This window comes from Psittacula echo (genome assembly GCF_963264785.1).
Source record: "Psittacula echo genome assembly, chromosome: 5".
NCBI lineage: Eukaryota > Metazoa > Chordata > Aves > Psittaciformes > Psittacidae > Psittacula > Psittacula echo.
The window spans coordinates 30,719,270-30,735,806 of NC_137739.1; the positions used below are offsets into that span (position 1 = coordinate 30,719,270).

Below are 16,537 nucleotides of genomic sequence, written 5' to 3' on the forward strand. Positions count from 1 at the left end.
CAAGCCAATACTTTTTAAAACTGATAGGATTATCACTTCTTAAGCACCGCACAATTAAACCACAGAACTCACAAAGACGTGACACTGGTAAAGGCCCAAATGGTGCCAAAATTGGATATCAACATAGAAAAATGAAATACTACTAACTATAAAATATGCTTTAAGGTAATTCAAACATGAACTGGCAGTGGTTAGGAGACAGAAAAGCTCTTCTCTTGGCAAATAATGAAAATGATAAATTTTAAAGCTTTCTCACTTTACTGTAAATCTGGTCTAACCAATGTCAGAAACAGAACAGTGCAGTATAGCACACTCACTCTCTTAATGCTAAAGAATACGAACAAATCTGTCATTTTAGAAGACTGGAGAATGTAGAACTTTTGCAGTTTACGTGTTCCACTGAATTAGACCTGCTGATAAGACAGCCACTCTTGGGTTTGAGGGTTTTTGTTGGTTTTGGAGGCTTTTTTTTTTCGTGTGGGATTTTTTTGTTGGTTTAGGGTTGGGTTTTTTTTATTCCCTAAACTACTCTGGTAATACATATGCAATCTTCCTCTTCGAAAGATATTATGCGTTAACATAATTGTATTAGCTAAAAATATTAACTGTTCTAAGTAAGACTCTGAAAGCAAAGCAAGCTGTACTGTTATGAGCACTGCCTCACTTTAGTTGCCTGTATAAACATGTACTGATCAAGTATCAGTATCTCTGGCACCTGAATATTCTAGGCAGTTTTCACTGGCTGACTATAAAGTCACACCCCAAATATCTTTCCAGCTTTCTGAAAAAAGAACCACCATAAGAGTCCTGTGCAACTGTAACTGCAGACTAATTGCTATACTTAAGAAATCCAGCTGAAACCAGGACAAGGATCTTAAATAGAGAATAATATTTATTTAATGTATCTGGTAAAGGACTGGTTCTGAGCAGCAGGAAATCCAGGTCCTGAGTTGAGCTGTAGGCAAGAGCATTTCAGAAGACAAACGGATGAAAGCAAAATCATGAGTTTCATTAGACAGAAGACTCACTGAAATCCACAAAGGATTTTCCAAAGAAAGGGAAAAAGAGAAGTGACGTCCCAGGCAGTTAGAAGTCCACCCCTGTTTTGAAGGGTTGACATGCTCTTGCCTCAGTGAGTATTGTTAAATCGGCCACACTAAAACTCTACAGATTTTCAGAAGTTCAATACCAATATATACTCTGCAAATTAAAATCCTGTAGAGTAGAACATCAATGCTTTCTGCAACACTTTCACACCATCAATGCTATACTGCGCAAATTAGACACATAACCAGTGTATCAGTGCATTTTTCCAAAACATAATGCAAATAATTCTTATAATAGTGCATCCTCACAGTATAAATGGGTTTTTCAGTAACAGCATTCTGCTTTCGTAGAAGTGCCAAAAAACCTGTTTAAGTGACAAATATAGGTGTGTTTTTTAGTTTGGGTTTGATTTGTATTGTGTCATCATCCTCTCCACCCCCCATCTGTCCCCAGGCCTTTTTTCTACAGAACAGCTCTCCTTGAGACACACTTCTATCACAGCGGAAAAACTGTATGCACACATTTGGCTAAATGTTCATGACTGTTTCATTCCTGAGGTGGGTCAGGAACTATATATGCATGGCTTTGGAAAAAAATTAGGCTTAGAAAGGCAGGTAGAAAAACTATTTGGAAAGTCAGAAGGTGCAGAAAGTGTTTATGTTGGAGAAATTAGCATGGAGTAAACTAGGGTGTGAATTTTCAGTGAATTACTCCAGATTGGTTCACATTATATGCACATCTACTGGGCGCTCTGTATAAAACCCAACCTAGCAAGATCCACAACCAGTACAGTGATGAGATGCAGTATTTACTGGAGATGGTATGGTGCCACTGCTACAGCTACCCTGTCATCAGCACTCTGGAATCTCCACCCAGCAGGGCTCAGCTTTGTAATAACTCCAATGCAACATACTACACAGGAAAAGTTATGGTGATTCCAGCTTGGCAATAGTAACGAAAAATTCCCAGTTCTGCAAAGCTCTTTTCCCAAATTTTATGGCTTGTTTTGGTAGATGACAGCAGCCAGTTCTGGTTCTGAGCAATGCCATATGCACTGCAAGAGATATTCCTCTTCCTTTCAGACAGATGCTGTACCTGTGGTAGCAACTCCTGCATCTGTGCCACACAGTCTGCAACACAGCAGGTTCCTCATGACACTTCACAGACAGCCTTTGTCCTCCAAATAACCAGTGGCAATGCAATCAAGTTGGAATTATGCTTAGATTCTGCAAGTTCAGACTTGTAGAAACAAATCCAGAACTACCACTATGTCAGTTGTAAAACAGCTTATTTGAATTAAAGCATCACTGGTGTTCAGGGCAAGCAGAAGAAAGAAAGAGGAAAAAAGAGGGGAGTGGACACTAAGGTGACTGATGGATGCAAAGTGATACTGAAACTGACAGCTATTAAATGCCATTTGCTGATTTTTTTAATTATTTTGTAAATCAAGGCGACATTGAATAAGATTCTTTAGGTAAATTTATTACTGAATAATCATATGAACAATTGGGCTGCCGCATTTTCAGACATGAATAACGGTGTCTTCCACATTAGTTCATGGAATATAAAAAGCAGGTGAAATGTATAAAATAGAAGTTATTTCACAATCTTTTTTGACCTCTGTACTACAGATCATTGCCTTCATCAATTGTACTAGTGCAGTTGGTCTGAGGCTGACAAAGCGTGACACAGATGTGCAGGAAAGCTATGTGCAGCCAAGCACTGAAGCTTCTTAGGTTCCCACATGCCAAAGTCAGTGGGAGATACAGAATAGCATATATCCTGCTGATACAGGATTGAGTCCTAAAAAAACAGTCAGAGTTTTAAGAAAACAGTGATCATTTGCTGCTATTCTCTCACTGACCAAATGTTGGTGTTTTTTTCTGTTGTTATGGTAATAAGTATTTTATAGGATGCTTTCAAACAAAGAAGATGATACTCTGGTCTGTCAATATGTACCTACCATGTTTTGCAGGTTTCCTATTCTCTTCCCTCATGTCACCTCCCACCCATCCCCACAAAAAAAAAAAAAAATTCTCCTTGATTTTCACTCATGGGGTCTCTAACCCAAACAGTGTTGGAATGCTTATGCTGGAAATACTTTATGAGATTATTTTGCAATTTTGCAAAACAAAATCCTTACTCTCACTTCTGTTTTTAAGATTTACAAGTATTTTTATTAATTTATTACACTAAGAATGTTTTCTTCAATAATATTAACTGGGTTTGACATTGGTTTATATCTTGACTTCGCTGCTTTCTCTGTGCCTAGTGGCCCTGTCTTTCAAACTGGATTCCATTGATTTCAACTGATATCCAGACAGTTTTCTTCTTGCAGATTCACATCCAAGGCCCAAGCTCTTGCAGTAATATGACTACGGTTAAATGCAGGAAAGTGTCATTACATAAAAATTCTGGTATGACAAGTACCTGTCAGAGTTTTGTTCATCCTTATGCAATATATGCATGCTCAAAACTTACTTTCAGGTAGTTTATTCAAGATTTTCCGTAACATAATCTGATAAGTAAACTGTCCTTAATGCTTATGGGTATGAGATAGGGAAATCTACCTTGAACAACCTTCACCCCAGATAAGATGCGACATAAGAACTCCTGCATGACAGAACCCTTTAGGTCTTATATAACCCTTGGGACATTGTGGCACAGTGTGTTGAAAGCATTAGGAATGAGGCTGGTTCTGGGAAGTCCAAGTTCTGCAATATCATTTGTTTGGACTTGCTGTGTATATGGTTCAAGAGTTACTACCTGGATCACTTTCTCCCAGTCATCTGAATTATGAGTCATACAAACCGAAAGCGGAAGGCATGTGTGAGAACAATGCAGATGTGGATGTTTGTGGAGTTTGTTGCAAGGTTTACCTAACTCTTGTTTTCTGATCTCCCCCATATAGGGCAAATAAGCCTGAATCTTTGGCAAGTCTAGCTAGCCGCTACCCCAATGACAATCTAGGACTGAGACCTTAAAGAATAAAACCTCACATTGATAAATCTCGGGAAATCTCCCAAGACTCAAACTTCCACCTACAGCATAAAGCCTGTCCATCCTTGTTTTCACTGAGCAAGACCAAAAAAATCCCATCAGCTGCATGCTTAGCATGATAAATAAATAAAAATGACTCTACAGAATCCTGGTTGTTCATGGGTTGCCTGCAGGATGCCCTGCCATGGACAGGCCAGTTACCAGCCAAAAGCACATGCAGAGATAGAAATAGTTTCCAAACCCAGAAAGCAAACCTGAAATTGGACCCATATAGATAGGCTCTAGGATCTCAAATGGCAAAGTCTCCTCCTTTGGATCTGATTGCAAGCTCAGGACTATAGTCGAGAATCCGCTAAATTCTTACCTCAACCAAATTTGAAATGTGGTCTGACTAGAGAGAAAACCTAAGCCTAAATAAATTTACAATAAAAACAAAACAAAACAAAACAAAAAAAAAAAAAACAAACCCAACAAACAAACCACAAAACCAAACCCCAAGCCAAAAAAACTTATCAGAATATATATATTAAACTAGCCTTCTGTGAACGTGACAGAACTGGAACTCACACTCTAGGCCTCTAGAAGTGGAGCTCTCTGAAGGCTGAACCACAGGACCTAACAGCGAACGAAGGATGCATCCAAGCTGCCGCCATTAAGCGGCTACGCCACTTGCGCAAATTTCCCTTCCCTTCTGGGCCCTATCGCCACCAACGTGGCGTAACGGCTTTCACGAATACGGATGCTGCACTGCGGCGACGGTACAGTTCAACCAAACTTCCTCCCTCCTCTGCCCACTTGGGCGTTAAGGCCACCCCCTTTCTGGGTTGTGATTGGCAAGACGGGCGGAGCCCTTAGCGGCGATTGGTGGGTGGTAGAGGAAGGTGGGGTAGGTTGCGTGAACGGTAATAAAGTTAGTGGGGCTGGGTCGGTGCGGTTTAGACGCGGCAGCGAGTCGGCTCTCTATGGAGGTGGCGGAGGGAAGCGTTTTGCCGTTGCTGCTCCTGCTGTGGTGACTCGGAGGCTCGCCCTGTCTCGCGCGCTCCCCCCTTCCCCTCCCCAGCCCCGGTCCCCGGCTCCCTTCCCCTCCCCCCCCTCTCTTGCCTTTTCCCCTGCCCTTGGTAGCCGCCGGGACCCGGGGAAGCTGACAAGGCCTTAGAGAAGGTGAGAAATGCACGAGTGGAAAAATCATCTGGGGCTGGGAGGGGACAGGTACTGTTGCAGCTGCTGCCTAAAATGGCGGCTGCCCCAAGCGGCCGCCATTTTCTCGTCAGCTTCTCGCTTTATTCCGCACAAAATGGCGGCTTGGGTTGATGGCTGCTTGCGCTTGTCGCTGTCGGGTTACCGCGGGTACAAAGTGAAAACATACAGGGAAGCTGAGTAGAAACGTTTGAGGTTGGAGCCTGCATATTTGCAGCGAGAGCGATGGAGTCGGGTCGTGCTGTGCCAGTTGGTAGTACTGCTTTTCGGGGGATCGGATCAGTTGCCACATCCTAGTCCCTGGCTGAGGTTTTAGGCGATCCCGATGCCCGAGCGGTTTGCCCTTGAAGGGGGGGGTAGCTTGGGGCCGCGTATCAGGCTGCCGTTTTAAGATGTTTTAGAGTAGGTGTTGAGGGGAAGAGGAGGCTGCGGAGGGACAAGTTTGTATGCAAGAGCAGGTGGTGAAAGCATATATTTTTTTTTTTAACTCATTTATTTACTACTTGTGTTTGTGTTTCTCGTTGGAGGGGAAGCAGACTACTGGAGAAGCCGTGTCTGCCGGCAGCAGCCTCGCCCATGTTTCCTGTTCAGACTTAGGCGGCGAGTAACGTGAAGGCGCTGCTTGAGCGGGGGTGGTGATGCGGGGAGGCGATACCGGCTGCTGCCTTCCCCTCCTTTTTCCGGGCGGACCGGGGCGGGTGCCGCGACTGGCGGCGCCGTTTTCCGCCGGCGGCGGAGGAGCGGAGCCCGCTCACCTCCTTCCCGGAGAACAAAGAGCCGGCTGGGCTCCCGGCGGCGCCTGGTGGGGGAAGGGGAGGGGGCTCGGTGCGCCTGAAGCCGCCAGCTCCATGCGGCAGGGAGGTGCTTGTCTCCTGCGGGGGGCGGTCTTTCCGCTTCCTCAGCCCTTTTGTTCGATGGCCGCCATGTTGTGAGCCGTCCCTCGTGCCCGCGCGGGCGGTTTCTCCGGCAGGTTTTCCGAGGAGGTGATTCTGTGCTCGGTGCTTAGTGTGTCGGAGCAGATCTGCGATGGAGGCTGAAAATGCTTGTGGGACTTTTTATGTGATTCTCGAGAGTTTTTATCCCTGTGACTTGCTTTCCACAGCGTGAGCAGGGCAGTGAAAGTTTGATGCCTGCTGCTGTCTTGCAAGCTGAAATCTGAGGTGGGGAGGGGTGATATTTTTTTTCATTATTTAGTGATATAATTGGCCGTTTGGGCTTAGATGTAGAATGCATCACTTGCTATATTAATAGCGTGTATTTTGTGGTCTGGTACTTCTCACTTTGAAAATTGACTACTTGGTGATGCCACAGTTAATCATTGTTTGTAAAGCATGGCAATAAAGGAGTCATTTAATTGTACTGTATTAGCAAGGGAAAAAAAAAACCCACTTTAGTTCTTTTCTGCAAGTGCTTTTGGGGGGTTGACAGGGTGAATTCGAGGCACTTACTTTCTCAGTATGTGATTCCATTAGCTCTGCTCTCTCATCCTCGTTGGTGAACATGGCTGTAATGATGAAACTTGCCTTTCTGTGACTATCCCAAGTACTGCATAAGTAAGAGCTTTATACGTTTTACAAAGTTTAGTGCTTGAGGGCTCTCCTGACAAACGTTTGTATTTTTATTGTAAGGTCGATACTATGGATGCTGGTAAAACAGCTATAATATAAACGCTTGATTTGTCTTTCTAGGTTTTGTTTTTCCCCACCCCGTCAATTTAATTTTATTCTTTTGAAGATTCTTTGTTGTCAAGCCGCCAAAGTGGAGAGTGCGATTGCAGAAGGGGGTGCTTCTCGTTTCAGGTACTAGTGCATTTCTGTTTTGTTTGAGGATACTTAGTAGTGGGCACTGTTACTTAGGGAGAATTTAAATTTATTTTAGGCTTATACTGAAAGTGACATGTAATTGAAAACTTTGGTATTTTGAACTCATGCAAGATTTCATGGTGGTTTTTAACAGTGCTTCTTCAGGCGGAGGAGGTGGTAGGGGTGCACCTCAGCACTATCCCAAGACTGCCAGCAACAGGTATATCATCTTGCTTTTTGATTTGGCATGATTTTAAAAGCAGAGACTGCTTGATGGTGAATGCTGAGTTGAAAATAAAGTCTTTTCAGAGTTCTATGAGGAATATCTAAGGTGTTCGTGACATGTTAATGTTTTGTAGTCTGTGGCAGGATAGCATGTGATCTGTTGAAAGTGTGTGTCATGAGTGATACCAGGTGCTTAGGCTTTTTCATGAGTTTCGCTTTAGAGGGTTTTCTGTGGTTTAGTATTGTTGTTGAGGCAATACTATGCAATGGATGTTGCAGTATTTGTAAGTACATGCTCTTAACAAAGATAGCAATGGAATTAAAGTAAAGCAATACCGAAAGGCTTGAAGTTCTTGAAATTGTTTTTGTTTGACAGTCATATTAAAAATTTTACAGCGAGTTCCTGGGGAAAACCCCAGGGCAAAACGCTCAGAAATGGATTCCTTCACGAAGCACTAGACGAGATGACGACTCCGCAAATGACAAAGAACGACATGATGCAATCTTCAGGAAAGTAAGAGGGTAAGTTTCCTAACATTTTTCTAACTTATTTTTCTTAGCAGTATGTATCTAATAAATTGGCTGGATTAAAGGAAGACATTTGAGTCTTGAGTTCTGGGGTGGGTGGGGGACGAGTATGTGGTGTTCTTTGGAAGGAAGAAGGCAGAATTTAATAGGCCAGCCAGCAGCAAACACTTGTGAAGTAAATCTTGAGAGGCTTAGTCTTTTCAGTAATACTTCGTAAAGATATCTCAAAAAAAAAAAAAAAAAAGGAAAACTGCACTACAATTTGTGTTACATAGACTGAAAAAATAAAAATAAACTTCAGTCTAGCATTATTTGTAGCATGCTTGTAATATCTGTAATGTAAATTTTTAATGTTGTTTGCTCCTCTTTAGCATACTAAATAAGCTTACTCCTGAAAAGTTTGACAAGCTATGCCTTGAGCTCCTCAATGTGGGTGTAGAATCTAAGCTCATCCTAAAAGGGGTCATACTGCTGGTAAGCTGGTTGCATTTCTTTTAACTACACTTTCCTTGCATGTTAAAGATGGAGATTGGCTGGTCTTGAGATACAGAAGTAGTGTTGCTAATGTTAGTAATCTAAGCATACAGAAGAATCACACCTGCTTTTTGTGTAAAAAGGATATGCTTGGGAGGAAGTGGACTTAATGCTCTAACTTACTGTTACAGCAGTCTCAAGAGTCACCAAACATGATTGGGTGGGGTTTTCTTTAGGGTTTTTGTTGTTGTTGTTCATTTGTTTTGTTGGTTTGGGGGGGTGGGATTGGTGTGGGGTTTTTGTTTTGGTTTTTTTGGGTTTTTTTTTTTTTTTTTTTTTTTTGTTTGTTTGTTTTTAATTCTTTTGGTCATCTGAGATGCTAGCTATCAGTTTTAATGCCCTGCCCTCCCCCTCCTCCATTCCTCTTCCTTTTTACCTAATGAAGAAGCTCAATGGTCTTTGAATAGCTACCACAGTTGGTACTCTGTTTTAACTGTCATGTCACTTTGTTTAATTTAAGATCAGATTGGGAAAAACTTAGTTCCTGATGATAAGCTTTAAATTTGTGCCATTTGTTGGCTAACCATTATAGAAGCTCCTGGTAACACAGAGTACCTTTTATCTTTTGCTTCGGCATTAAGAGTAGTGTTAAAACAGAATCCATTATTTCTGTGTGTTTGAAATAGCAAAAACCAGATGTTCTAGATCATACAGAGTGGTAATATTCCATTGTGTGTCTTGCAGCTCACTTAGTTTGTTAGTTTGCATCCTGCTACATCTGCCTACATGCTACCTTACTTAAATTTTAGATCGTAGACAAAGCCCTTGAAGAGCCCAAGTATAGTTCACTGTATGCTCAACTATGTCTGCGACTGGCAGAAGATGCACCCAACTTTGATGGCCCATCAGCAGAGAGTCATCCAGGACAGAAGCAAAGCACAGTGAGTTCACCTTTCAACCTGGAATGATAAATCTTGCTAGTATGTGTAGTTGCAGTGATTAACTTTAGTCGTTTTCTTTGTTCTCTCTTTTTAGACATTCAGACGCCTCCTAATATCTAAACTTCAAGATGAATTTGAAAACCGAACCAGAAATGTTGATAGTAAGTTTTAAAACCATTCTAATATAGAATTAATTGATCTTGTCTTTCCACAGCTGTGTTAAACAGGCTTCTTTGTTTTCCAGTCTATGATAAGCATGATGGTCCCCTCCTCCCTGAGGAGGAGGAACAGAGAGCCATTGCCAAGATTAAGATGCTGGGGAACATCAAATTCATTGGAGAACTTGGCAAGCTTGATCTTATTCATGAATCTATCCTTCATAAGTGCATCAAAACAGTGAGTATTCAAATCAAGTGTGAAATAGAACTTCTAAACAAGCAAAAAATAAAAAGTAATGTGTATGTTGCTTTGGGAATTTTTAAGCATAAAATACCACAAAAATATTTTCTATCAGTTGTCTACCCCCTGCTGTTTGAAATAGTCTAGTGTGAATAGAAAGTAGTCTTTGTTCTGTCATGGGAATTGTCTCCAAGTAAAGATGTAGCTTGCTCTGTACAGAAGCACCACAGGCACTTCAAAGCATAAGCACTTAAAAGTACTTCAGTATCAGTTCTTGAAAATGAGTTTTCAAGTCCATTTAACGTCAGACCAAGATGACATTTTCTTGCAGGTGCTTGTATAGAAATTTGTCAATCATTATAAATTCTCATTTATAATATGGTGAAATACCTAATTCCCCTTCAATGTTTCAGCTTTTGGAAAAGAAGAAGAGAGTCCAACTCAAAGATATGGGGGAGGATTTGGAGTGCCTCTGTCAGATAATGAGGACAGTGGGACCTAGATTAGACCATGCAAAAGCCAAGGTATGTGTATATCCACTGCAGTCAGTTATTTAACCAGTTAAATTCTATAGCAAAGACTTGTAATTGCTTGAACTTCCTATATTCAATGTTACAAGTATAAACTGAGGTCTGAATTCCAGAAAACAGGAGGGCCAAGTGATTGCAAGAGGAGCTGATCTTTGAAATGGTTTTAAATGTCTTTCCAAAATGCAGTTAGGTTCATTGGAAAGTGATGAAAGTGTGAATGTTGTCCTCTAAATACTGCCTGAAAAGATGTGCTGAGGAACTCTTACACTGAGTTCCTGAGTGCAGTCTGTACCTTGAATGTGGTCACCTTTCCTGAAAGTACTCAAGACATTGATAGAATTAGTCCTCACTTGTAGCCTCATTTCTGTTCCTCTAGTCCTTAATGGATCAGTACTTTGCCCGTATGCGCTCCTTGATGTCAAGTAAGGAATTGCCAGCAAGGATTCGTTTCCTGCTGCAGGTAGGATGATAGTACAGTTTACTATTTCCTTTTTTTATTTTTTAAATCCTTTTTTTTTTTTTATTCTTTTTGCAACATTGTCCCCATTATTTTTCTAATAACTCATTATGTTCCAAGGATACTGTGGAGTTGAGAGAACACAACTGGGTTCCTCGCAAAGCTTTTCTTGACAATGGACCAAAGACTATCAATCAAATCCGTCAAGATGCAGTAAAAGTAAGTGTGGCATGTAAAGTCTTGTGCTCAGCTTTTGCTTAAGTTAAAGGTGAATCCTTATGCTGCTTACTCCATGTCACAAAACTTAGGCTGTGCGCTTAGAGTGGCTCTCACAGCAGAGTGTAACAGTAAGGTAAAATCTAATGGGCTTGCGTAGTTCAGAGTTAAAGTTTGACTTCTTGACAGACTGTTACTCCAAAGTGACCAAAATGGTAATTTCTGTTTTAAAGGATCTGGGAGTTTTTATTCCTGCTCCTATGTCTCAAGGGATGAGAGGCGACTTCTTTCTGGAGGGACCCTTTATGCCACCCAGGATGAAACTTGACAGGGACCCACTCGGAGGGCTTGCTGATATGTTTGGACAAATGCCAGGTACACTCGAACTGCAGGGCTGCTTGGGATGACTCTGGGTGTGTTGTACTTAACAAGAACTAAAGTTGTTTTTTTGTCTCCGTAATACAGGTAGCGGAATTGGTACTGGTCCAGGGGTTATTCAGGATAGATTTTCACCCACCATGGGACGCCATCGTTCGAACCAACTTTTCAATGGCCATGGGGGTCACCTCATGCCTTCTGTTCAATCACAGTTTGGAGATCTAGGCAAATCTTTTCTGAAAAATCAGGTAAGGAAGATGCTGCTCACAGGATGACTTGAGCTTGTTCAGAAGCTGTTCTACAGATGCGTGTGCCATGGATTATGGTCTGCTTATGTTGAGAGACTTGCTCAGAATTTATTCTGATTAGAACTGATGCTCAGCTGATGCAAAAATTCTAAACTACTTTTTAAAATTGTGCAAGAGTTCAAGGAATACACTTTTTCTTTCTTTTTTTTTTTTTTACAACAAGAAAAGGTGCATGTGGCTTTGGTGGGTCAGAAAGGTGTGTTTTAAATAAGATAGCCCTGTTTTTAGGGATAGATGCTACTCTCCCACCACCCCTGCTCCTTCTTTCTCCCTTCCTGGCAAGTAGAATCTTTGTGCCTCTGGTCCCTCTGGTACTACTTACCATATGATGTACGCCACTCCATCATCTGCACTTCTTTCTCTATATCTCCCTTTCTGAAATAGGGGCAAAGCCAGCTCTACCATAACCAGAATCAGGGACTCTTATCCCAGCAACAAGGACAGTCGAAGGATATGCCACCTCGGTTTTCTAAGAAAGGACAGCTTAATGCAGATGAGGTACATGACATGACTACATTACTTAAAGGTTATTTTCAATATTGCCCAATGATTATAGCAAGACGCGTTATTATGAGGACTAATGCTGGAACTCTTTCTCCTCCTCTTCCTCCTCCTTTGTCCCTTTCTCTTTCACCTTACCCCTCACATTCCTTGGGGTATCCAGCGTCCTATGAGCAAGACTGAGATATGAGGGCAATTTCTTGGGGTGTCCCTTCCCCCACACCTCCCCAAGAACACTACTCTGACATCAGTTCCCATGCATCATACTGAGAATGACACATATCATTAAAACTTCAGAAAATCCTGAACTTCATAAATCCTGAAATGCTGGACCAGGCTAAATTTTTTTTTTTTTTTTTTTTCTTGTTTTGTTTTTTAGGATTGGTTAGTAGGCAAAGTGCCAAATGCATAGTAAACTGCATTGTTATTTTGAGTGTTAACCAGACGTATCCTGATTTCTGAGCAATTGGTAGTTTTTATCTTTGCTGTAAAGTACATCAGCAAATGTATTAAGTATGTTTTTCAGGTCTCTAACATACTGTATCTAAAAAGAGCAATTCCAGGTACACCAGTGGAACTAACTACTAGTAACTTCCACCAAGCACATAAATGCTTTTGGGGGAAGCGAGTACATGTGGCTTAATATATATCCAAGTATTAACTTTGTAGAAATGGAAAAGTCATGCTTCAGTGTGATCAGTTGGTATTTTGTCCATGGCTGTGTATTCTTAGTCAGAATAATTGAAACAGCTTGAGGTTTTCTCTGACTTATATGTTTACAGATTAGCCTGAGACCTGCTCAGTCTTTTCTAATGAATAAAAGCCAAGTGCCAAAGCTTCAGCCTCAGATAACTATGATTCCTCCCAGTGCTCAACCACCACGCACTCAGACACCACCTTTGGGACAGGTAAATGTAAAAATTAGTTAATATTGGTGGCTATATTTAATCGCTTCACACATTTAAAACTTAAAACAAGTTAGTGTTCTTAAACTTTATATAAATATAGGTAGATGTACTGCAAAGAAACAAGTTTTGGTATCTTTTTCAGCCTCCTCAACTTGGTCTTAAAACAAATCCCCCACTTATACAAGAGAAGCCTGCAAAGACCACCAAGAAACCACCTCCTTCTAAAGAAGAGCTACTTAAACAAACTGTAAGTTAAGTAGGTAGTGGTGCTTCTTGAAGCCTTCTATATGTATGCCTTTAAAAATGAAGCTTTAACTATACTCTTTTTCTAGGAAGCTGTTGTGACTGAGTATTTGAACAATGGAAATGCTAATGATGCTGTCAATACTGTGAGAGAAATGAGGGCTCCAAAACACTTCATTCCTGAGATGTTGAGCAAAGTAATCATTCAGTCGCTAGATAGATCAGATGAAGACAAAGAGAAAGCAAGTACACTGATCAGCTTGCTCAAGCAGGAGGGAATAGCCACAAGTGACAACTTTATGCAGGTAATGTGGTTTTATAGGCTCACAGTCCTTTTGCTTGGCTGTTTGTAGTGCTTAGCTTGCATAAAAGCAGTATGCAAATTCTTTAAAGTTCTGAGAGGTGACATAACGTATAAACCTATGAGGAGCATGAGAAATGATGAAGAAATGTAGGTACAGGATTTTAGGAACTGGGAAGGGAGACTACTTGGCAGGTCACTCAATGCAGAAGAGAAGCATGAAACTCCTGTGTAGAAAGAGTATTACTGTGCACAAGGACAGAATTACTTCAGAATTTCAGCATGTGTGTACTGTTTCTTAGGCATTCCTGAATGTATTGGACCAGTGCCCCAAACTGGAGGTGGACATCCCATTGGTGAAATCCTACTTAGCACAGTTTGCAGCCCGTGCCATTATTTCAGAACTGGTGAGCATTTCCGAACTGGCTCAACCACTGGAAAGTGGCACCCATTTCCCTCTCTTCCTGCTTTGCCTTCAGCAGTTAGCTAAGTTACAAGATCGTGAATGGCTAACAGAATTGTTCCAACAAAGCAAAGTGAATATGCAGAAAATGTTACCAGGTAAGAGTTACCACATGGCTCTTCTGACACCTCATAGTGATGAGTATGCTGGATGGTTTTTCACCAGCTTTTTACACCAGAGTGAAATAATATACAAATATACAAAGTTAAATAACTTTGATAACTCAGTATGATGTATATATTCAGTGTATATACTCATATGAGTATAACTCAGTATAATGATACTGAGTGTCATAATTATTAGGAGTGATGTTTCTTAATAGGTTGTTAAACCCATGACCCATTGAGTGTTATCTTTTGATTAGCACTTGAACTAAGTGTGTCTGTCTTGTTTACTTGTCAGAAATTGACCAGAACAAGGACCGCATGCTGGAGATCTTAGAAGGGAAGGGGCTTAGTTTCTTGTTCCCGCTTCTGAAACTGGAGAAGGAACTGCTAAAGCAAATAAAATCGGATCCATCCCCTCAAGCCATCTATAAGTGGATTAAAGATAACATTTCACCCAAACTTCATGTAGATAAGGGATTTGTGAATATATTGATGACCAGGTGAGAAGGCATCTTGATATAGTTCAGTAAGTCACTTAGGTCTCTGAAGGCTGACATGCAGCTCTGCAGAAAAATATTTAGTACACAGGAAGGTAAATGGGTCTGAGTGAACCTCCTCTGTATTGAACAGCTATTGTATTTGATACGTAAAACAAGTCTCTGGGCTTGTGTGACTGTGAAGTGTTGTGGCCTTTCCTTCAGAAGGAAAAGTCTAGATTTGCATATTTTTCCAAAATGCTAGAGCCATAAGGAAAGCAAAGCTAGGATTTTCATGGTGCAGTCAAACCACAGTGCTAATCCACTGTGTACGCACCTAAGTGCTGCTACAAGCAAGAGGGTATTTTTAGTAATAGCAGACTAAATTTGAGAGTACTTGCTGGTTTAGAACATTGTTTAGATGTTACATGTCAGTTTACAGGACTTCTTTTTGTCCAGTTTCTTGCAGTATATTTCTAGTGAAGTAAACCCACCAAGTGACGAATCGGATTCTTCATCTGCGCCATCTAAAGAGCAGCTAGAGCAGGAAAAACAACTGCTTCTTTCGTTCAAACCGGTAATGCAGAAATTCCTCCATGACCATGTTGATCTGCAAGTGAGCGCTTTGTATGCGCTCCAGGTGCACTGCTACAACAATAACTTTCCAAAAGGTACGTGCATCAGATTTTGCCAAGATACAATGTGTGTCTGCTTGCTTGTATCTGTATGGCTTTCTGGCTTGTTGCTGCATTTCTTGGAGTTGGTTCAGCTGTTCAGAAGGTTATAAAGCTAACAGAGTTTAAATTTACTTCCATAGGCATGTTATTGCGCTTCTTTGTTCATTTCTATGACATGGAGATCATTGAAGAAGAAGCCTTCTTGGCGTGGAAAGAAGATATTACTCAAGAGTTTCCAGGGAAAGGCAAAGCTTTATTCCAGGTAAATTTGCTAATGTTGAAGTAGAGATTTGTCTTCTGTACACTGTCAAAGTATTTAAGACTTGTTAATACGTAGAAACTTCATGGAGTGTTCTACTAGGAAGGAGTGACAAAAGATGAACTTCCATGTTTTTTCTTTATTTTACCAGAGGCCTGCATTTAGCGCAAATTGGCTGAAAGATTTTTAAAATCAGTTGAGGGGAGGAAGCAGTGTTTTACCAATGTACATAGTGGGGAATTAATTCCTGTTCCCTTAAACCAATTCTTTGTAGGTAAACCAATGGTTAACCTGGTTGGAAACTGCTGAAGAAGAAGAATCTGAAGAAGAAGCTGACTAAAGAACCAGCCAAAGCCTTAAATTGTGCAAACATACTGTTGCTATGATGTAACTGCATTTGACCTAACCACTGCGAAAATTCATTCCGCTGTAATGTTTCACAATATTTAAAGCAGAAGTATGTCAATAGGATATCCTCTGCAAAAGGTTTTTGTAGTGTGTCTTAATAGTCTACAATAAAAATATTTTAGAGTATCTTTAATGTTTAGGTAACAGTGTATTAGCAGCATGCAATAATTACATCATAAGTTCTCGAGCAGAAGCAGTCTGTTGCAGGGGTCTTCTTTGCTGCCAGTTATCATAGGCTGTTTTTAAGTTAGAAAACTGAATAGCAACACTGAATACTGTAGAAATGCACTTTGCTCAGTGTAATACTTGAGTTGTTGCAATATTTGATTATCCATTTGGTTGTTACAGAGAATCCTTAACTGTAATCGATGGTTGTTGCCGTAATAGTATATTGCCTGTATTTCTACCTCTAGTAATGGGCTTTATGTGCTAGGTTGTAATATCTTTGAGCCTGGGCAAGTGCACAAGTCTAAAAAGAAACCTTTTACTTGCACAGAACTGATCAGCTGAAAAGATGGTTTAATGCCCTTCGGAAGAGGTTTTCGTGGGTGTGAAACATGACATGGTGAGAAATTTGAATTGGCCCCTCTATAGTACTGAAATTAAATCTACTTAATTTATCAAGACATGTTCATGCCCTGATTTTATATTCTTGTATCTATCAATAAACATTGTGATACTTGACCTGTTTC

The 16,537-nt window shown here is 40.8% G+C and overlaps 1 protein-coding gene across 1 annotated transcript; it reads left to right on the top strand.

Moving 5' to 3' along the window:
- Window positions 1-4,107: 4,107 nt before the first annotated feature.
- Window positions 4,108-16,469, top strand: EIF4G2 (eukaryotic translation initiation factor 4 gamma 2). The gene is made up of 22 exons (XM_080617652.1): window positions 4,108-4,933; window positions 6,979-7,043; window positions 7,201-7,266; window positions 7,668-7,793; window positions 8,171-8,273; window positions 9,083-9,214; window positions 9,309-9,375; window positions 9,459-9,610; window positions 10,027-10,137; window positions 10,520-10,603; window positions 10,721-10,819; window positions 11,050-11,191; window positions 11,282-11,442; window positions 11,887-12,000; window positions 12,786-12,911; window positions 13,054-13,158; window positions 13,244-13,459; window positions 13,758-14,016; window positions 14,321-14,525; window positions 14,961-15,172; window positions 15,319-15,440; window positions 15,712-16,469. Exons 1-22 carry the CDS (start codon window positions 4,787-4,789, stop codon window positions 15,775-15,777), a joined length of 2,880 nt encoding a protein of 959 aa, XP_080473778.1. The 5' UTR covers window positions 4,108-4,786; the 3' UTR covers window positions 15,778-16,469.
- Window positions 16,470-16,537: the final 68 nt, after the last annotated feature.